Source organism: Dreissena polymorpha, chromosome 1 (assembly GCF_020536995.1).
Source record: "Dreissena polymorpha isolate Duluth1 chromosome 1, UMN_Dpol_1.0, whole genome shotgun sequence".
NCBI lineage: Eukaryota > Metazoa > Mollusca > Bivalvia > Myida > Dreissenidae > Dreissena > Dreissena polymorpha.
Window position 1 is genome coordinate 173,252,138 of NC_068355.1, and position 22,650 is coordinate 173,274,787.

A 22,650-nucleotide genomic window follows, 5' to 3' on the forward strand; every position below is an offset into this window, starting at 1 on the left:
TTGTTTTATTTCGATAGATTTAATGACAGGTTTTAAATATATTTTTTATTTAAAGACTTTAAATTAGACAATGATATTGTGCTGTGGAGGTGAACTAGAGTACCCAGAGGAAACCTCAGCCATTCAGTATTATGACCACCAACCATACGTGAAGTAGGGAGTGCACATTGAACTCGGGTTTCTATGTTAATACATGAAATTTCGCTAACAAAACAGTTAATAGTTTAAAATGCGTTTAATCTAGATAAGTCAGGTAGAATCGAACATTTTCTCAACAAACATATTTAATACTGTTTTGGATTGGAAAATTGATAAATTATCATATAAGATCTTATTGCATAGCAACAAAGCGCCTCAAAAAGTATGGTATTGTACATTCACAAAGTTTTCATCGCGGCGAATCGCATTCCCGAGAAATATCACGTTCTATTAAGATTTGTAAAGGTCTCAAGAACAACGCTGGATCATGATCCACAACACGGCTGAAACCATGTCCTATATAAGTGATCTTATCGTGGTGTTTTATCCGAACTTTTCTGATGTTGAGTCTAATCGTGATAATCGTGTTTTATCCGGAATTTGATTTCTACTGTTAATGTGCTGACTTTAAAATGTGTATGTGTTCGATTGCTTTATATACTAGTCACATTTTGGGTTAAACGTTATGTCGAGTTGCCGTGAACTATGTGCTTTACACAGGACAATTTGAGACCAAATGTGGAACGATCTGTCTAAAAATCTACACACGCGAGCGTAGGCACGCACTACACACACCCATCATGGACATTAATTAGACCAGCATCAGTAAAATTAAGGTTAAATATGTGTGGGTAACATCGTAATGTGTTCCCTTACAAATTGTGCTCAGATTATGCCACTGGTGACAAATCCGGGGTCAGATCAAATGTATAATATAAACTTTATTAGCACAATAACTTTCAAAAGTAAATGTTGTCTCTCTACCCGTAATTAAAGCATTAATCAAAGTTATTTAGCATTAATGTGTTTAATTTTATTCATCTATATATTATAACAAAGTAGGCATCTTTAATCTTTGAAAATATATCAAATATATTACTTTTTAATGTACAAAACAAACCTCAGACATGTACCAGTATCCGTAAATATGTGCATAATTTGTTTTACAAACATTTCAATTACTCATATAATTCACTCACTACTTTGTCATCAAATGTATATATTTTAGTCTACTTGTAAGCTCAAATCACAACATCACAATATATACAGGTTGCAGGATCAACGGGGTTTACACGCGGGCTGTACAAAATGTAAACACACCGTTAAGACCTTTATTTTTGTTTTCAAATATGTTAAGTTATTGAAATTTATTTGCAAAAATCTTTAGTGCATAAAAGACAGTTTCTCTTGCAGTTTGTGGCGATATCTTAATATTTAAGAATAAATCACTGAATAAGTCTTGATTTTGTGCCACAATTTTACGTTACGTGCAGCATAACCATCTACATAAATGCGTTAAACATCGAACAATTTGCAAAGAGCACAGGCTTTTAAATAAAATATTTCTGATGTATATAAGCTATCTTTGCATTTGGGTAAGATGAATCTGTTTTGTTTGGCTCAAAATCAAGGTTAAACTCTGGACCAAATCTTAATGTTGTATGCAATGGTAAACCTATTGAAGCTAAGGATTCTGTTAAGTATCTTGGGGTCGCTCTTGATCAAAGTCTATCTTTTGATTCAATGGCTAGGTCAACTATCAAGAAAGCTAATGCTAGGTTAAAATTTGTACAGGAAGAGTAAGTCCTTAACCCCCCCCCCCCCCTCTAAAATGTTATTGGTCACATCCTTCATCCAGTGTCATTTTGATTATGGTTGTTCAATTTGGTATAACAGCTTGACTCAGGAACTTAGGAATAAATTACAGGTCACCCAGAACAGTATGATCAGGTTTGTGTTGGATCTTGAAGCAAGGGCTCATATAGATCAAAGTCATTTTGTCAAGCTAAACTGGTTACCAGTCTCTAAAAGAGTTGATCAAATCATGTTGTGCCATGTGTTCAAAATCTAAAGTGGTAGATCACCAGGTTACCTATATGAGCATTTCATTCCGCTTAGTTCAGTTCATAACTCTCCCACTAGGTGCAGAGTGTCAGTTGGTGCTTCCAGTGATTCATTCACAGACACTGGAAGATTTTGTTTGCCCAGAGTTAAATTTTTTGGTAAACGGTCATTTGCTTATCAAGGTTGTTTTCTCTGAAATGAAATGCCACAATATATAAGACAGGCTAAGAACCTCCCCAATTTCAAGTACCGGTACACCGTTAAAACCCATCTGCTTGCTACTATTTGAGTTTTTTTTCTAGTTTCAATTAGTTGTTGTTTCTATGTCAACTACATAAAATTTATTAAGGACCACAATGGAAATAAGGATTTACGTCCTTTTTTGTGCTATCCTTGTAGTTTAATGTTTGTGACATATATATATTTGAATATGTGAAAGTATTTCACATTCCAAAAAGCTCTAGTTGAAATTCTTAAGAATAATCGTTTTGAATTGTTATTTGGAGAAAAGCCCACATACCGGTGTGTTTACATTCATTAACTTTCAATTGTGAACCCCACAAAGTCACGGGATCATGCACCCTGTATATAGTATGTATTGTTACCACTATATAGCAAGATTCCTGTGTATGTTCATAATAAACAAAATGGAACTTTTAATGTATGCATTTGCTATCTATTTAATTAGTTTATACAAAAGGACCCGCATACCCAAACATAAACTTTGCTGTTAAAATACCTTTTTATTTAATATTAAATGCCTCATTATGAACGATACAATTTCCCAAATTCGAAATCAAAAATGAATAACTTAAAAAATGTATAACAACATTTTGCCTTTGAATAACACAGTAAAATTACAAAGCGTATCAACGTTCATATTTAAATTGTTTACATGCGCATTATGCACACTCCAGTATGCAAATATTGTATTAATTTTATTATTCAATACATACAAGCAGTTTTCCGCGGGAGTTTGCATTTAAATAGTACATATCCAATGAAGACCAATATTGTTTTGTAATATCCTACTCTTACGAGGGCGTCAATTGGGAGTCTTGTGATGATTTTGGAGGGTCATATATTTGATAGAATTTAATTATTTGTAGTCAATTAGATGATACTTCTCATTGCATATACAAAATATAACGTTTTATTGTAGATGTAAGTAGATTTTAAATCGGGAACCCTCGGACAATTCCGCCATAACGGCAGACGGTGTGGTGTAGCCCACTGTCCGAAGCGTTCAGATTTGGTAGATTTTGTGTAGATTCCGGTAGATTCTAGTAGAAAATTGCTAGATTCCGGTAAACTCCGGTAGATTTTGGTAGTATCCGGTATTTCTAGTAACCGGAAACCCACTTCCTGTGTTGACACGATAATGAAAACAAACGATACTTGACAGATTTGCAATGGTAATACATGTCAATCCATGAACCATGTTACTTTATTTAAAGACACCCATTCATTTTATTAGCAATAACCGTGCCGTGTGCATTAAGTGCGTAACTTCAACTGGCGTTTTTCTGCTATGTAAAAAGGGCCGTAAAACGGACCCGATCCAAACATAGCCATAGGCATTTTTATTTATTTTATTATTTTTTTGTTATCGAGTGCACCGGGATTGTCTCCCATATGGCCATCGCCCCCAGAAAGACGTGTTAGTTGGTTAAGGGGGATAGTGCAAGATACAGGAGACACCCCGTTCCAGAGGTGACACTGGGTCTTTTAGTGCCCGGTGTATAGCACCTAGTACACTGCACCTCGGTTTAACGTCTCATGCGAAAGACGAGTTAGTAGGTTAGGTGCAGCGGGGGATCGAACCAGCGATCTCTGGATTGTGAAGCCAGTGTGTTACCACTAGACCACGGATCCGCTACAATAGCCATAGGCGCTCGATGTCGATGTTTTATATACTTATATATTAAATAATTATTTCATCAAGCAATGTTCAATGTAATCTAATTGCAGAAAAAACGTCGTGAAAAACTAAACCAGCCGACAATATAAGCAGCGATTTCATGACGATTAAATAATAATTGGCGAAAAATTAACAAAGATCTAACATTTACCGATAATTGGTAAAGCATGGAGAGATTAAAAACGTTTTTTCTGAAATATTTCACTGCTGTCGGACACTGATTGAGAAAAACGCTCTAGGCCACAATGCCGCAAAAGTTATTGACGCGTGTATGACAATACACAGGGTCCAGTGTGCACACAGGTAATCTCGTTATCTCTTTTTCCTGTTGATGGCCCGATTTGCAGGCGTTTCGCATTCGCCGGACAACATTTAGAGGCAATTTGTTTTTTGATGTAGGAGGATAAAATAATCGCCATTTTTTCTAGACAATTTTAAGAAATAATAGTCAGTTGGATAAAATAATCGCCATTGGCGATAATGTCTAGCAGCAGCGTGAGCACTGATATATATATATATATTTTTTTTTTTTTTAGTTACCCGTTGTTTATTATAATGCATACACATACTAAATCAATAAAAATCTGCCGACAAAACGTCTTCTCAAAAAAAAGATAGTTCGACTATGTATATAGATATTGACAAGGTAAATCACTCGCCATTTTCTCAACCAACGGAAGTGCATCATTACCCATAATAAAATCCCGCTCGCTTATTGAAATGACCACGCAGGCCAGGAACCTCGCTCTGTCTCTATCTACTTTCAGTTTCAACAGAAACTTCCACAGACGATGCGATAAATCCCTGTAACTATTGTTTTACTCACTTAATGGGGTAATCATCAAAATATGTTGTAAATTGCATACACATGAATCATTCCTTACCAATTGTTGAACTTGATTTGATCTGCCATGGGGATTTCCAGAAAAAAATCAGTGCGTCAAAAATTAAATCTGGCGCCCATAGTGTGTATTGGCTGTTGTTGTAGAGAAAGAGCGAGGTTCCTGGTTAAACAATTGGTCTCTGCGTACATTTTAGTTGCATCCAGTCGCACAGACTTGTGAACCATTTTTATGTGTTTTGCCATGGTCCCCCTACTTCAACCTTTGTAAGACAACGCCGTTGCACACAAGTTACATTTAACCTTTTCTCTTCCGCATACTTCAATTTTATTAAAATAAGTTCCAATACTGAGATTGTTTGCAACCTGTCTCGTTTGCCATATCTCTTAAAATGAATGCCGTCGTAGAAACGGCTAAACATTACCTTGTGCTCTTCGTGCCGACGTGCATCGACAGGGCGTTTTCAGCACTGTCTGGGCCTGTGATATTCTTGAAGATACAATTTTATCTGTATTATTCCAGTACTGGTTTAAGTCCAAGCGCAGTGTTTTTAATGGAGCCCTACGACTTGAAAGTACAGCAGCTCACGTTTAATGAAGACCAAATTCAGGTACAACTACATTTTGCGAATGATTTATTGGGTTTTATGTTTTTATAATAATGATAATGGTATTGTTTTTTGGGTTAAGCTAGGTTGGCGCCAAGGAAAGAAAAGTAGTAGCTAAAAATTTAGTGCTAAAAAGATGTTCGAGATAATCACCTACTTTGCTCAATGAACAACAACATAACCATTATCATATATGTTTTGGTATCATTAGTATCAATAAGCATTGTATTAAATTATCAATCGAATCACATTTAAATTTATTATTTTGTACATTTGTATTTATGTTCAAGTATTGGCAGCAACGGTATACTATGTTAGAGCTTTCCCCAATATTGTTTTCAGAAGCCACCGTCTTTAATGAACTGTTCTATTCCCGTTTTATATTCCGTTATGGTAAAGCTTTGATAAACTCTTACTACTGCATTTCCAACGTCAATCAAAAATAATGTTCGCTAGTTTACTCCGCCATCAGCATTCTTGTAACCTATCGGACGGTGAACATCACAGTTTTCAACTGGAAAGGTACCTGAGAATTTCCTGTGATGCATCTTCTATGACTGTGTTTACAAGGTGACTTGATTATTCGAAATGCACATCATGGTATCTCTTATCAGTAGATTATCTTTTACCCCATGTTGCATTTATTGCGATTACCTGTGGAAGTAGGTACTGAGTACTCTTTAAACAAAGGGAATAATGATACACTTATATAAAGAAACCCCTTTTTTTTACAATTGCCATTTTCGTTTACATTCAAACTTTAATCGCAAGCTATAAGATTTAATCGCTGATGGCAATTTTTGCTATGGGAAAGGCTAACATAGGTAATAGACAATTAAACATGTATTGATGTAAAATATTTGCTTATTTGAAACACCTGCATACAAAGTCGTGTTAACATAACTCAACACTTACTTTAGTAACTAACTCCCCTTGTTTCAATTTTTTTCCTAACATATTCCTTACAGAAGTACGCACAGGCTAATCAGGGATGACCCTTTTCTATTTGATGAAATTTTTCGTTTAAAGAAACTCTCTTCTTAGCAAAAATCCAGTTTAGGCGGAAAGAGTTGTCCCTGATTGGCCTGTGCAAAATGCTTATCTGGGACAACGCTTTATGCACATGGATGAAACCCCTTATTCACAGAGCAAGGCCCATATATTTATGTTGACATACAAACTGCTCCTTCTAGGATGGCAGCCTAGACTCGTTCAGCAATGTGGTACACTACGACTCAGCTTTGATTGATCATCACACTGGCAAGAAACCTAGCACAAATCAGATATCCAACTCCAACCAGTTTGCTTGTAAGTGACAGTAGAGATCTTCAGAATAGTAAAAGAAATGTTTTTCAGGATTGTATTAATGGAAAATCTGAATAATAATATATTTTTTTTGCTTTTGATCTTTTTTTATACATTTTTGCAAGTTTTGATGAACAAGTTCTTATTTTTTCTTTGATTTTAGCAGTAAGTAAGACACTTGACATTTGCATGTTGATTTCATTTCACTTGCTGACTGGCACATGCACCTACTTGAAATGACACTAACGGTTAGGCATACAGATATGATTATGCCCCCCTTCGAAGAAGAGGGGGTATATTGCTTTGCTCATGTCGGTCTGTCTGTCGGTCCGTCCACCAGGTGGTTGTCAGACGATAACTCAAAAACCCTTGGGCCTAGGATCATGAAACTTCATAGGTACATTGATCATGACTCGCAGATGACCCCTATTGATTTTGAGGTCACTAGGTCAAAGGTCAAGGTCAAGGTGACCCGAAATAGTAAAATGGTTTTTGAATGATAACTCAAGAACGCATACGCCTAGGATCATGAAACTTCATGGGTAGATTGATCATGACTTGCAGATGACCCCTATTGATTTTGAGGTCACTAGGTCAAAGGTCATGGTCACGGTGACCCAAAATAGTAAAATGGTTTCCGGATGATAACTCAAGAATGCAAACGCCTAGGATCATGAAACTTCATGGGTAGATTGATCATAAATCGCAGATGACCCCTATTGATTTTGAGGTCACTAGGTCAAAGGTCAAGGTCACGGTGACCCGAAATAGTAAAATAATTTTCGGATGATAACTTGAGAACGCATATGCCTAGGATCAAGAAACTTCATAGGTAGATTGATCATGACTTGCAGATGACCCCTATTGATTTTGAGGTCACAAGGTCAAACGTCAAGGTCACGGTGACCCGAAATAGTAAAATGATTTTCGGATGATAACTCAAGAACGCTTTTGCCTAGGATCATGACACTTCAAAGGTACATTGATCGTGACTCGCAGATGACCCCTATTGATTTTCAGGTCACTAGGTCAAAGGTCAAGGTCACAGTGACAAAAATCGTATTCACACAATGGCTGCCACTACAACGGACAGCCCATATGGGGGCATGCATGTTTTACAAACAGCCCTTGTTATTTTAAGTTTTTCAACCTTTAAACAAAATGCATGGTCACTAAATTATTTTTTTATTATTTTGTTTGTTTTATTTTTTGATACTGTTTTTCTTGTTTATCAATATTTTGTTGTTTTATTTTAAGTTTTTCAACCTTTAAACAAAATGCATGGTCACTAAATTATTTTTTTATTCTTTTGTTTGTTTTATTTTGTGATACTGTTTTTCTTGTTTATCAATATTTTGTTGTTTGGTGTTTTGTTGAGTAATATAAAGTTTACAACAAGTTTAAGTGATACAATCACAATGTTTTGAATACTCGTCAAAGTTTTGAGTCTGAATGTTTCCATTTACAAAATAAATAATAAGTTCCAACATAACCACAATTATTTTTGTTGTTTTTATTCGTAGAAACCAACGTGAAATGTGCACTAAGTATTATATGTAAAATAAAATCAGTTTTTATATGATTGTGAAAATTGATGGGAATCATTTCAGTTTAAAATTTCTTTCCAGAAGTTAATTGACAAGATTTTTCAAACCAATACTGAGAATTATAGTTGCATGGTTTTGAAAAGTTTGCATTTTCACTTTAATGATATCAATATTGCTTTCAAGAAATTGTTTGCTTTTTTGTAAAGAAAAGGGTTTTACAAACACAATTTCAGTTTTATTTTATTTTATTTTTTTGCTAACCGGAGCACAATGAGCTCATGGTGAGCTTTTGTGATTGCTTTTTGTCCAGCATGCGTAATTCAACATAAATATTTTCCTTGTTAACACTCCAGAGGCCATATTTATTGTCTGATCTTCATGAGTCTTGGTTAGAAGATTTGTCCCAATGATATCTTGCACAAGTTCGAAAATGGTTCCGGTTAATTGAAAACCATTTCCGCCAGTGCGCTGGGCATTTTTCCTTATATGGCTTTAGTAAAACCTGGTTAACACTCTGGAAATCACATTTATTGTCCTCATGAGACTTGCTATGAATATTGGTTCAAATGATTGTCCTCATGAGACTTGCTATGAATATTGGTTCAAATGATTGTCCTCATGAGACTTGCTATGAATATTGGTTCAAATGATTGTCCTCATGAGACTTGCTATGAATATTGGTTCAAATGATTGTCCTCATGAGACTTGCTATGAATATTGGTTCAAATGATTGTCCTCATGAGACTTGCTATGAATATTGGTTCAAATGATTGTCCTCATGAGACTTGCTATGAATACTGGTTCAAATGATTGTCCTCATGAGACTTGCTATGAATACTGGTTCAAATGATTGTCCTCATGAGACTTGCTATGAATATTGGTTCAATGATTTCTTGCAGAAGAACAAGAATGCTCTTGGTTTGTTGTAAAACATGGTTGCTAGAGAGGAGTTATTTTTCATATATGGCTCTAGTTAAACCTTGTTAACATTCTTCAAGTTACATTTATAGTCCAGTCTTTATTGAATTTGGGCAGAACATTTTTTGTAATGATATCTTGGATTAGTTTGAACATGGATTCAGTCTGTTAAAAAGCATGGCCACTAAGAGGCTGTGGCATTTTTCGGTATATATGTCTAAAGTAAAACCTTGTTAACACTATTAGTCACATTAATAGTTTAATCTTCATGAAACTTGGTCAGAACATGTGCTAAAATGATATCTTGGGCTGCACATAACAGGTCAGTTCCTTTGTATCTCAGGTGAGTGACTTTGGGCCTTTCATGCCTTCTTGTTTTCTTATGTTGCAATTAAATGAATTACTTGGTTTAGGGTCAAGTTCAACCAATCACAGGCCCCTGAGGGCATCACATGATCAACTGCAGTCACCTTTGACCTCTGAAATAGCCCATCCCAACAAAGCTCCTAACCCTTTGGGCAGATTCCTTCCTACCCCTTTCCAAAGCACTTGTGCAGCTAGTGCCAAGTGCGATACCTCATTAGCATCAACAACCAAGGGAGAGGAATACGCATTGGAAATCAACAAGTTGATAAAAGACGTTTATTCAGAAATTGCAGTTCCCTTTGCACCGCTTGTACAGCGAACGACTATTCCTGATTGGATATATCTGCAAGGTGAAGGGCATCAGTAGAAATGAGCCGGGTAATGCAAACATGGGACTTGAGCCATATACCACCATCATAGCTCCTGAGCAGCCTACTCATTCTTGATAGAAATGATAGACTAGGCAAAAGTGAAGGCTGGTCTGGAGCTATGCTGGCTAGCACTTGGCATAAGACACTTTTTTGCCTGACACTGCTTAAATATGGCTTGCTTTTAGATTGCTTTTCTTAACACTTGGAGCAAAGATATGTTATTTTTGCTCACAAACATAACTATGACTATTACTTCTGATTATACATGTCATGATAAAATATTTAAGTTCTTACAATTAATTGGGAAATGAAATGTACTGTATCTTATTGATTTGAAACTATCTGTTTATTTGTTGATGTTGTGATTTGATAGTGAAAACTTACATGGATCAACAAATGTTTTGTTTAATATAGTTGCTGAAACTTTAAATCAGACTTCGTAAATACATTATATATTATAAATAATAAGTGCAAAATTACTATTTTTTTTCCACGTGTCAAGGAAAATCAAGTCACAATTCTGAGCTTTTGGTGCTATATTAAGTGATTGGGAGACTCAGGTTCGAATATGTGCAATAGAAATCTGTTGATAGTGATTTTTTCCCCTAAAAATGCTAAATGGAACAAAGTTTTTAGTTACCACTGAATTATTAGAAATAAAAAATCAATCAAAGTAAATCATGTATATTTCATACAATATTTCTTAAAATAAAGTTAACCCTTAAAAATGTTCCTTATAGCAAAAGCCAAAAATTTCAACGCTAGATGTGGTCTGGTAACATAGATTTTACACGATACAAAATGCATGTTAAATGCATGTATTTACCAGACTGCATCTAGCATTGAAATTTTGTCTTTTGCAAAAAGGAACACTGATTGTTTATGGGTTAACTTTATTTTACTTAATATTTTGCGACATTGATTTTGGGTATGTATGTTAGTTTCATTTGAGATTTTGAACATTTTAATGCAAAGAATGAAGCATTAAAAAGAAAAGCATTTAAGTGACTTTGACTGATTATTTTTGTAAATTATGGATGAAGTGCTGAACCATTTAGCTGTAACTTAATTGTTATACTCCAAACAAATTGAAAAATTTAACTACAGATTTCCTATTGTGTAGTCATGTTAAAAACCGGACAACAAATCAATATTTTCGTACCTGCATGCATAATTTTCAATGATGTTAAGCATTTTCGGTTTAAGAACACTACCTCCCTTACCATATTTATGTATTTATATTGTTTTTAGCTCACCTGAGCACAACGTGCTAATGGTGAGCTTTTGGGATCGCCTTTTGTCCGTCATGCGTCTGTCATGCGTCTGTCGTGCGTTGTCAACATTTTGCCTTGTGAACACTCTAAAGGCCACATTTCTTGTCTGATCTTCATGAAACTTGGTCAGAACATTTGTCCCAATGATACCTCAACTGAGTTCGAAACTGGATCATGCTGGGTCAAAAACTAGGTCACTAGGTCAAAAAAAAGAAAAACCTTGTGAACACTGTAGAAGTCACATTTGATGCCCAATCTTCATGTTACTTTGTCAAAATGTTTGTCCTTATGATATGTTGGTTGAGTTAAAAAATGGTTTCGGTCCATTGAAAAACATTGCTGCCCAATCTTCATGTTACTTTGTCAAAATGTTTGTCCTTATGATATGTTGGTTGAGTTAAAAAATGGTTTCGGTCCATTGAAAAACATTGCTGCCAGGGGGCAAGGCAGTATTCCTTATATGGCTATAGAGAAACCTTGTGAACACCCTAGAAGTCACAATTTTTGCCCAATCTTCATGAAACTTGGTCAAAACATTTGTTTTATTGATATTTCGGACGAGTTCGAAAATGGTCTAGATCGTTGAAAACATGTATATAGTGAAAACATGTGAACACTCTAGAAGTCACATTTTTGGTCTAATCTTCATGAAATTTGTTCAGAACATTTGTTTCTTGGATACGACGGTTGAGTTCGAAAATGATTCAAATTGGTAAAAAAACATAGCTGCAAGGGGGGGACATTTCATTTTCCTTATATTTATATAGTAAAAAAAGCTTGTGAACACTCTAGAAGTCACATTTTTTGCCTAATCATCTTGAAATTTTGTCTAAACATTGATTTTATAGATATCTCGGACGAGTTCGAAAATGGTCATGATCGGTGGAAAAACATGGCCGCCAGGGGGTGGACTGGCCAGGGGGTGGGTCAGTTTTCTCTATATGCATATAATGAAAACATGTGAACAGTCAAGAAGACACATTTTTTGCCCAATCTTAATGAAATTTGGCCAGAACATTTGTTTCCTGGATACGACAGTTGAGTTCGAAAATGGTTTGGATTGTTAAAAAAACATGGCCACCAGGGGGGGTCTTTTTTCAAATATTTATATATTAAAAAAGCTTGTGAACACTCTAGAAGTCACATTTTTTGCTAGTTCCTTTGGGTCTCAGGTGAACGCCTTAGGGCCCATGGCCCTCTTGTTTTATTTATGCTTAAGTAACCCAAAGCTCATTAAAATGTATGCTTGCTTTAAATATCATGTGAATTGCATTATTGTTATGTTGGGATTAGCTTTGGTGTAATAAGGATGTTTTATCCAGACCATACTGTCATCTCTCAATGGTTTGAAGGTTGTTTTGAAGCCACAGGGACCAGCAAGGAATGATCAGCCCATTGACCCTCTAAGCTTGGGCTGCTGTAGTTGTTTTCATGCCTTGGACCTACCAAAGTGTGTTAGGTCATAACAAACATTAAATTGTGTGGAAACTGTAAACTTGGCAAGCAATGACAAGCAATCAGGAATGTTTCCATTGTAAAGTCCAGCCAAATGATTGAAAAGTATGTGAATGCTTGCAATTCAATATTGGTCCCTTAAAGAAACTTCAACCCACATCAAACAAGCAAGTTTGAGCTATTAAGAGTCTGATGTAAATCATTAAAACAAGACCCTGTTCATACACTGTTGCTTATACAGATGTTGTGTTCACCAAGTGACTATCCTTCATTTACATATTGTACATGTATACACTGTTTGCATATAATGTATTGTATGGTCATCTATATAAACTAATACAAAATAATCCTTTTAATATAATTATACCCCCATTACCATTGGTAATGGGGGCTATATAGGAGTCAATTTGTTGGTCTGTCCCAAAATTTCATCCGATCTTCACCAAACTTGGTCACAAGTTGTATCTAGATGAGGTATAGGTCAAGTTTGAATATGGGTCATGCCGGGTCAAAAACTAGGTCACGGGGTCACTTAGTCGGTTTTAAACAGAAAGTTTGTCCGGACCATAACTATGTCATTTATCGTAAGATTTTAAAATTACTTGGTACATTTGTTCATCATCATGGGACGGTGTGTCGTGCGAAAAAAGTACATTGATATCTCCAAGGTCAAGGTCACACTTGGAGTTCAAAGGTCAAATGCTTGTCCGGGCCATAACTTGATCATTTATTGTGAGATTTTAAAATCATTTGGCAAATTTGTTCACCATCATTGGACGGTGTGTTGCGCGAAAGAATTACATCGATATCTCCAAGGTCAAGGTCACACTTTGAGTTCAAAGGTCAAAAGGCCATAAATGAGCTTGTCCGGGCAATTACTATGTCGTTCATTGTGAGATTTTAAAATCATTTGGCACATTTGTTCACCATCATTGGCCAGTTTGTCGCGCCAAAGAATTACGTGAATATCTCCAAGGTCAAGGTCACACTTTGAGTTCAAAGGTAAAAAATGTCCATAAATGAGCTTGTCAAAGCCATAACTATGTTGTTCATTGTGAGATTTTAAAATCATTTGACACATTTGTTCATCATCATTGGCCGGTGTGTCGCGCAAAAAGAATTACGTCGATATCTCCAAGGTCAAGGTCACACTTTGAGTTCAAAAGTAAAAAATGGCCATTAATGAGCTTGTCCGGGCCATAACTATGTTGTTCATTGTGAGATTTCAAAATCATTTGGCACATTTGTTCACCATGATTGGTTGGTGTGTCGCACGAAAGAATTACATCGATATCTCCAAGGTCAATGTCACACTTTGAGTTCAAAGGTCAAAAATAGCCATAAATGAGCTTGTCTGGGCCATAACTATGTCATTCATTGTGAGATTTTACAATCATTTGGCACATTTGTTCACCATAATTGGACGGTGTGTCGCGTGAAAGAATAACATCGATATCTCGAAGGTCAAGGTCACACTGTGAGTTCAAAGGTCAAAATTGGCCATAAATGATCTTGTCCGTGCCATAACTATGTCATTCATTGTGAGATTTTAAAATTACTTGGTACATTTGTTCACAATCATTGGACAATATGTCATGCGAAAGAATTATGTCAATATCTCTAAGGTCAAGGTCACACTTGGAGTTCAAAAGTGAAAAATGGCCCTAAATGAGCTTGTCCGGACCATAAATATGATATTTATTGTGAGATTTTAAAATGACTCTGTACATTAATTTTGTTCAAGAATTCATGAGTGCAAAGGTCAAAATGGCCATAAATAATAGTGGCATAATAATTCTTAAAAATCGCCATAAGTTAGATTCTCTTGTTTTGTGAAGACAGCATGCAAAATAGTCTGTGTCAATGCGGCAGGTGGGGGTATACATCACGTCTGTGACAAAGCTCTAGTTTTTTACAGAAGTCATTCACATTTAATACAATTAAAACATAAATATTCCTTTAAATCAGATTTTTTCTAACAAAGCCTTTGAAGATGTCTTGTTTCTTTGCTTTACATATGAAAATAATGATTCACTCTCGGGCCTAATAGACCTTATTTAAAAATATTTCAGATAACAATACATTTGGTCGGGCACCTCAACACTTCATTGCCCAGCCTAGCAAGGTCAAGGTCACCCACGTGTATAACCAGGTTGTGTGGTCACAGGGGGTTGTGCCCAGCAGTCCAGGGTCAAAACCCACCTCCATCACAACATTTGATTTGTCACAACATAGCTTCCCATCCAGCACTGTTGGCCATACTTTGAACAAACCGATTTTTCAAGGTGTCAACGAGATTTCCACTCTTAAACAGGTATGCCACATAATCATTCAGTTTTATTCCCATTTCACCAACACTGTGCATCCACACAGTATGGTCAGGAGCTACCCTGTCTGCTTGTGAGACTGTGGAGACTGGTCTGGAGCTTTGCAGGTCCAGTATGGGATAAGCCCCTTGCATGATGCTGCTCATATTGCAGTCAGTTTCTTGTGAAGATTATGCTGATGGAATTGAGAGGCTTTTCATGGAATGCATTACACATTCAATCTAATTTTGTGAATTAAAAACCAAACTTTACTGCATAATGTCCTCTAATGTCTATGAAAATAATACCTTCTTAAAAAACCATAAATAATGTTTCACTTGCTATATAACACGACAGCAAATCATTGTACTTAAAAGCAAAATTGTAATAATTTTCCATTGGCATGTCATTAATTTTAACAGAAATCAAAGCTTCTCTTGCCTGGTACAAAGTGTTATCATTCTAATTGTGTTTTAATTTCATTAAAAAAAATTGTTTATAAAGTGGTACTGTACCTCTATTTACAATCTGTTTCAAGGTTGTAACAAACACTACAGCAGTGAAATCATACCAGTCGGGTGGTCAGATTTACAGAATGGCCTCAAGTAATGGAAAACCAGTTCCCAGCACTGGGCAACCAGTCGGAGATTCAAGGCCACAGTTTGAGATGAGAAGTGGGGAACCATTTGAATCAGTTGCAGAGGCATTGCATCTGCAGCAGTCTGTCATAGGTAGTTATGGTGAAAGAGATATTACCGTATATAGATATGAAGCATTTTGGATTGATTTTTTTTAGGGATGGCAAAATTATTCGAATATTCGAATATTCGATTGAATGGTCAGCATTCGAATAATAAAAATGATATTCGCAAATTCGCATTTTTTATTCAAACGTAATTTCACCAATATTTAATGACCTGCGAACCGCTTACTAAAAAGCAACTGAAACCACCTGGGAGTAACATGTTTGACGTGACGTTCTTCGTGTCAAACTGATAACGCGGCCCGTAGCGGTGTTGATTGCGCAATGCAATATACACGCTCTAAGAAAGGCCCCGACTGTTGTTTGCCAATAGGGTGCCAATTAACGGTTTCAATTGGCTGGCGAATATTAATTAAGTTTTGTGATCACAGTATGTACAGCCATTTAAATGTGTGAATTACTCAAATCGCGCAATGCAATATACTTACTATATGAAAGGGCCCGAACTGTTGTTTGTCAATTAGGTACCAATTAAGGGCTTCACATTACTTGCGAATAATAATTTAGTTTTTGTGATCACAGTTTGAACAGACATTTAAATAATGTGAATTACTCAAAAGTAACAGATGATATAAACTAAACAATCATCAAGGAATCATAATTCAAATCTGAAAATGCCACCAGCCCCTTCTGCAGTATGGAATACTTTACACGGTCTGTGGATAAGAAGACCGCAAAGTGTAATGTGTGTAAACTTAGTTTTACATATGCGCGGTGTGCTACAAATCTGTGGAATCATAAAAAAATAAAATTCTATGACACAATGTTTTCCATTCTATTTGTGCCCGATCACAGTATCGGTCATAGTATTAATCGACAGCGATACAATTTTTCGATAGCAACGTTAATAAACAGCCTCGTATTTAGCAAACGGATATAACTTACAAACCAATGGAAATTAACACATAACAAGGTAAAATCATGCGAATATTCGAATATTCGATTGAATGAATTTGCGAACATTCGAATACCGATATTGGTATTCGATGCCATCCCTAATTTTTTTATAAAGTTAAATCAGGTCAGAATTATTATTTTTCCTTTGATTTCCATCTATCGGTCGTAACATTTTTCTGCGTGATATGTAATTGAAATTGGTAACGGGGTTATCTCTAAGAAAGAAGACACCTGCTGATTTTGATGTCACCAGGCCAAAGTTATAGGTCACCAGGCTTTATAAAAGGAAATTTGATTTGGCACTTTTTCTTGAGAACAAGTTGAACTATGATTATGCAAATTGGTGAAATTATTACTTTGAAGGAAAAGAAGCCTTTTGACTTTGAGGTCAATGGGCAAGGGACACAAGTTTGTATCATTAACATAGGTATCCTCATGATATCTAGAGATTGCCAAAATGTGCATATTGGATTTGCCGGTTACTTGGGAGGATGTGATGACACATATTGAGCAAGAAGTCAGAATGGTAAAGGTCAAGGTTTCAAGGAATTGTTACAGGACATTTTTTTGCAAACAAAAACTTGAGATCTCTTTGGCCATTGCTCATGCAAAATACTTGTTGTTGTTACTTGGGTGGAAAGGAAGCCACAAATTAAAATATCATTAAATTTGTTTCCACACAATATCTAGAGAATTCTTTGAATCATATAAGCATTAGTATGCTGGTAAGTCTTGACAAAGGATGACCCCAAATGATTTTCAAATCATGATTCGAATTAAGGTCACAGGGATAACTTTGCTTTAAGTTGCTACATGCTTTACGAACATCTCTTATTATATAAGGAGACTTAATCTGGTACTTGCCACTTCTTTTGTTATTACAAGTGTACTACATGCATGTGTATTTTAAACTAGTTTAGGACACAAGTTTAGTAATAGGAGAGGTCCTGACCCACATTTTAGGGACATTTCATGTAGAATTTTGTTTCTAGTCATGCTACGATCAGTGTACTTGAATGTATAAGTTGAACTGTTTTAGGTCACAGGCCTGGCTTGACTCCGGTCTCAGCTGATGTGGTGGCTCAGATTGTGAAGGAAGCCGAGCGGAAAATCAAAATGGGATTGACGCCTCCCATAAATGTAGGTCATGTTAGTTTGCTGCATATAATGTAGCTAAAAGCAGTACTGATAACATTGCTTTGGAAATTCTTAGAAGAAGTACGGTCTATTCAGTATACCACAAAAAGTGTATGTTAACCCTTTGCATGCTGGGAAATTTGTCGTCTGCTAAAATGTTGTCTGCTGAATTTCTAAAATTAGCATTTTCTTCGATTTTTTTCAAAGAATATTATCAGAATAGCAAAAAGTTTGGATCCTGATCCATTCTGTGGCGTCTCATCTGGATCCAAACTGTTTGCAAAGGCCTTCAAAATTCGGTTCCCGCACTGAAAGGGTTAATGTATGTTTTGTACTGATATTCTGATATTTGTACTGATATTCTGCATATGCCATACATAATTTCAATAAGTTGTTATCAAAAAAGGCTTATTGAACAAATTTATTGTTTGATAAAAATGTTTTAATAGATTGGGATATTACTACAACAAACTGTCTTTAGAAAATTCACATATTTTAATGAAACTTAATATATGTGGATAATTATATGAAGTCTTTGCTTGGATTTCATATTGGGATGGGTAAGGTCAGGGATAGTCATTCAAAGATAGAAAAACGATATATTGTTATAACAATCTTGATTGGCATTGCATATGAGAAATGTGTGACGAAGGTTAAGGACACCATACTGAAAATATAAAATTATTTTTCAATCAATGTCTAGAGAATCAATTCAGATATGATGAAGTGTCATATTATTGTTATAAATCAAATCCTTACATCAAATCATGAATCGGATTATTTATGGGACCAAGGTGAAGAGCACCGTTACTGGACAAATAAATTTGGTTTCACACAATAACTTGAGAATCAATTTTGTTTATAGATATTATGCTGAAATGTCAAGAAATACCATATATTGAAACATTACTGGAATTTGCATCTGAGGTTTGAGATAAGGTAACAGTTTTAACAGATTCAAGAAATTTTATAAATAAATACTTGATATGGAAACATCACTTCACATTACATATAGGGAGGGTATGGTCAAGATTGCAATGACTTGAGGGATATTTTTATTTTTCATATTTTTTATATAAACTGCTTGAATGTTATGCTGAGTTATTAAAAGCAATTGAATTTCTTTGTTTCTTGAAAATATGCTTTTTTGAGTGTCAAATATGACACTTTTGTGCCCAGAAGCATAGTGGCGGGGGATATCAATTCAACGAATTTGCTTGTTGGAATTGTATTTGATGTGGGTGAGGTCAAGATCACCATTACCACAAATAGAAAAAATTAAAAACAGTTCAGATAAATTACTAAAAACAACAACATAAATGTTATTATGCCCCCCTTCGAAGAAGAGGGGGTATATTGCTTTGCTCATGTCGGTCTGTCGGTCTGTCCGTCGGTCTGTCGGTCCGTCCACCAGGTGGTTGTCAGACGATAACTCAAGAACACTTGGGCCTAGGATCATGACACTTCATAGGTACATTGATCATGACTCGCAGATGACCCCTATTGATTTTGAGGTCACTAGGTCAAAGGTCAAGGTCACGGTGACCCGAAATAGTAAAATGGTTGTTTAATGATAACTCAAGAACGCATATGCTTAGGATCATGAAACTTCATGGGTAGATTGATCATGACTTGCAGATGACCCCTATTGATTTTGAGGTCACTAGGTCAAAGGTCAAGGTCACGGTGAGCCGAAATAGTAAAATGGTTTCTGGATATAACTCAAGAATGCATACGCCTAGGATCATGAAACTTCATGGGTAGATTGATCATAACTCGCAGATGACCCCTTTTGATTTTGAGGTCACTAGGTCAAAGGTCAAGGTCACGGTGACCCGAAATAGTTAAATGGTTTTCGGATGATAACTCGAGAACGCATACGCCTAGGATCATGAAACTTCATAGGTAGATTGATCATGACTTGCAGATGACCCTATTGATTTTGAGGTCACAAGGTCAAAGGTCAAAGTCACGGTGACCCGAAATAGTAAAATGATTTTCGGATGATAACTCAAGAACGCTTTTGCCTAGGATCATGACACTTCATAGGTACATTGATCGTGACTCGCAGATGACCCCTATTGATTTTCAGGTCACTAGGTCAAAGGTCAAGGTCACAGTGACAAAAATCGTATTCCCACAATGGCTGCCACTACAACGGACAGCCCATATGGAGGGCATGCATGTTTTACAAACAGCCCTTGTTTAATTTTGATTTCATGAAAGTTCTACTTTCGTTCTATATTTATAGGTCAATGCTAAGCCAGAAACAGTTCAGTCAGGTGCAGATGTACAAAAACCATTCAGCTTTCCACCACTACCCCATATTCCAGACTTGGCATTATCCAAAGAGCTGTTACGCAAACATGGGCTGGGTGTAGGGCTTACAGTTCAACCCGGGGCATCTCATAACTATGCTGATATCTCTAATCAGTCAACTGCAAGTTCTGAGACTTTGAGATTATCTTCTCCTGAAAATAGACATTTATCAGGACTTGTGACTGTCTCAGATATTTTACCAGATGACAATCAGAGTGTACAAGTTCTAACAGTGAGCTTGAAAATTTCAATGACAATGCCACTGATAGTTTTCTGCAGTCTTTACCACCATTTCGGCATGTTAACCTGATGGATATACTGCCAGAATCCACCAACAGAACTGGCATGCGTCATTCTCCACCTGTAAAGGAATCATCCTTTAGGCCTGTGCAATTTACTCGAGAGCTCACTCCTAAAGCTTCGGAAATGAAAGGTGAAGCATATGCATTTGTAAATGATAGTGGTGTGTACTCAACTTTGAATTCTAGCCCTGTTTCTGCATCAAGTGCTACTGGAACCAAATCTCTTTTTGTAATTCCTAAGCCTGGGCCATTATTTCATAGCACACCACGTAGAGATTTTCAAAATGATCAGTTATCAAAATCTTTGCAAACCCAACCTTCCATACAAAGTAGCTCATCTGATAAAAATGGTTTACTGGAAGATGTGAAAAGGGAAAAGGCCAAGCTGGAAGGTCAGTTAGAAATGCTTAACATGGAAGCCCAAGCAACACTTCAAGAAAGAGCTGAACTTCAGGCTCAGGTTGCATCGTTAAAACTGAAACTGATGGGTCAGAAGACTCACAGACATGACACAGAGAAAGACATGCTAAAAGCTGATCTGGAGAGCTTGAAGCAATTGAGAATATCATTGGAAGGCTCATTGAATGATCTGCAACTGTCAGTTGGAAGAAAAATCTGAGGAAGGCCGGAGTCTGCAAGAGGAGTTGAGTCAATCTCAGGACCAGATGGACAAGTTGAATCTCAAAATGAAGGAAATGAGAGATGATGTCAAAACTAAGGAAATGACGATTCAAGCCTTGAAAAACAAAATTGCTGAACTGTATGTAGAGGTTCAGTCATCCATTCATGTCAAAATGGAGGCTGATAGTGAGACAAGAGCAGCCAAAAGTGAGCTGTTGTCCCTTCAGAGCTCAAAAGAATGGTACCAGCAGCAGCTAGAGTTAGCTACTAGAGCTCGTTCAGAGTTACAGAAGGACCTGACACTTCTGCAGGCTCAAGCCTCTTCCCAGTCAAGCATAATCGAAAGATTGAAGACAGAAAATACCAGGCTTAGACAACAGTTTACTGACATACAAAATAGGGCTTTGAAAGAGAAAGAAATATTAGCTAAGCACTTGGAAGCTATTGAAAGTGATATGATGGATCGGGAAGCTGCTTTCCAGGAAATTCAGAGGGAAAGGTCATTTCTCGAAGATGCTTTCAGCAATAAAATTCAGACTGCTGAAGATGAAAAGAATAGAATATCTTTGTTGATGCAGATGACAAATGATCTGGAAAACCAGTTAGAAAAAGCGCATGTTGATTTGAAGAAAAAGCAAAATCAAATTGTTCAGCTTGAAAATGAAAATATTGAACTAATGAAGAAATTAAATATATCTCAAGAAACTGTTAGTGAAAAAGAGAATGTTGTTGAAGAACTGAAACATGATTTGATAAAATTAGAGGATAAACTGAAAGCATTTCAGAAAAGTATTGTTAACAAAGATACAGAGTTATTGAAACATAAAGAGGAAAAGGCTAAGATAGAAATTGCACTAAATGCAGCATTACAAGAAAAAGAATCAGTTGATAAATCGTTGGATAATTTGAAATCAGACATGGGTAAGGTTGAAAAAAGTTTTAAGATGATGAGACAAGAATTAAACTCAAAGTCAGCTGAAGTTCACACAGCCAAGTCAAGTAGTAAGGCAACCCTGGATCACATTGAGACATTGAAAACTGATCTTGAAAATGAAAGGAGAAAGTATGAACTGGCAAAGTCAGAGTTTGGCAATAAAAATGAATTATTGCAAGATTTACAGGGTCAGAAAATCAACCTAGAAAGTGAAGTGACAATCTTGCGGGAGAAAATTGTTGCCATGGAAGCATCACATGATGAGATTGCTAAAGATAAGCAAATTCTGGATTCTGAATTAAATGCAACTCGAGAAAAATTGGAAGAACTGAAAATGAAATTTGAGGCTGAAGCTAAAACTGAAAAGGGAAAAATGCAATTATCTAGTAATGACAACGAAGAATATGCAAAGATGCAAGAGCAACAGGAAAGTCTTAGAGAGAAACTTGCTGCATCAGAAAAAGATTCGAAAAAAGATTTATTGAAACAAAAAGCGAGAGTTGCTAAGTTGAACCAAGATCTAAATGCTGTGAAAACAGAATTAATGGAACGTCAGAAAACATTTGATGACAATATTGAGGTGTTGAGTGAGAAGTTAAGAGAGATGGCCTTAGAGAAAGACAAACTAGAGACAGAGTTGACGATGACACACAGGAAATACGAGTTCAGTATGCTGGAACAGAAGGACCAGATTGGAACTGAGTTGCAGGTAATTTGGTCTA

At 36.1% G+C, this 22,650-nt stretch overlaps 1 protein-coding gene across 1 annotated transcript in view; it reads left to right on the plus strand.

The window, feature by feature from the left end:
• Positions 1–3,326: 3,326 nt before the first annotated feature.
• The window catches only part of LOC127861723 (golgin subfamily A member 3-like), a 37,540-nt gene continuing 18,216 nt past the window's right edge, over positions 3,327–22,650 (plus strand). Inside the window, 10 exon segments of the mRNA XM_052400413.1 lie at positions 3,327–3,458; positions 5,329–5,416; positions 6,607–6,721; positions 9,597–9,899; positions 14,722–14,963; positions 15,494–15,686; positions 17,655–17,755; positions 20,004–20,290; positions 20,293–20,956; positions 20,958–22,637. Coding sequence (XP_052256373.1) covers positions 5,360–5,416; positions 6,607–6,721; positions 9,597–9,899; positions 14,722–14,963; positions 15,494–15,686; positions 17,655–17,755; positions 20,004–20,290; positions 20,293–20,956; positions 20,958–22,637 — 3,642 coding nt within the window. The 5' untranslated portion in view covers positions 3,327–3,458; positions 5,329–5,359.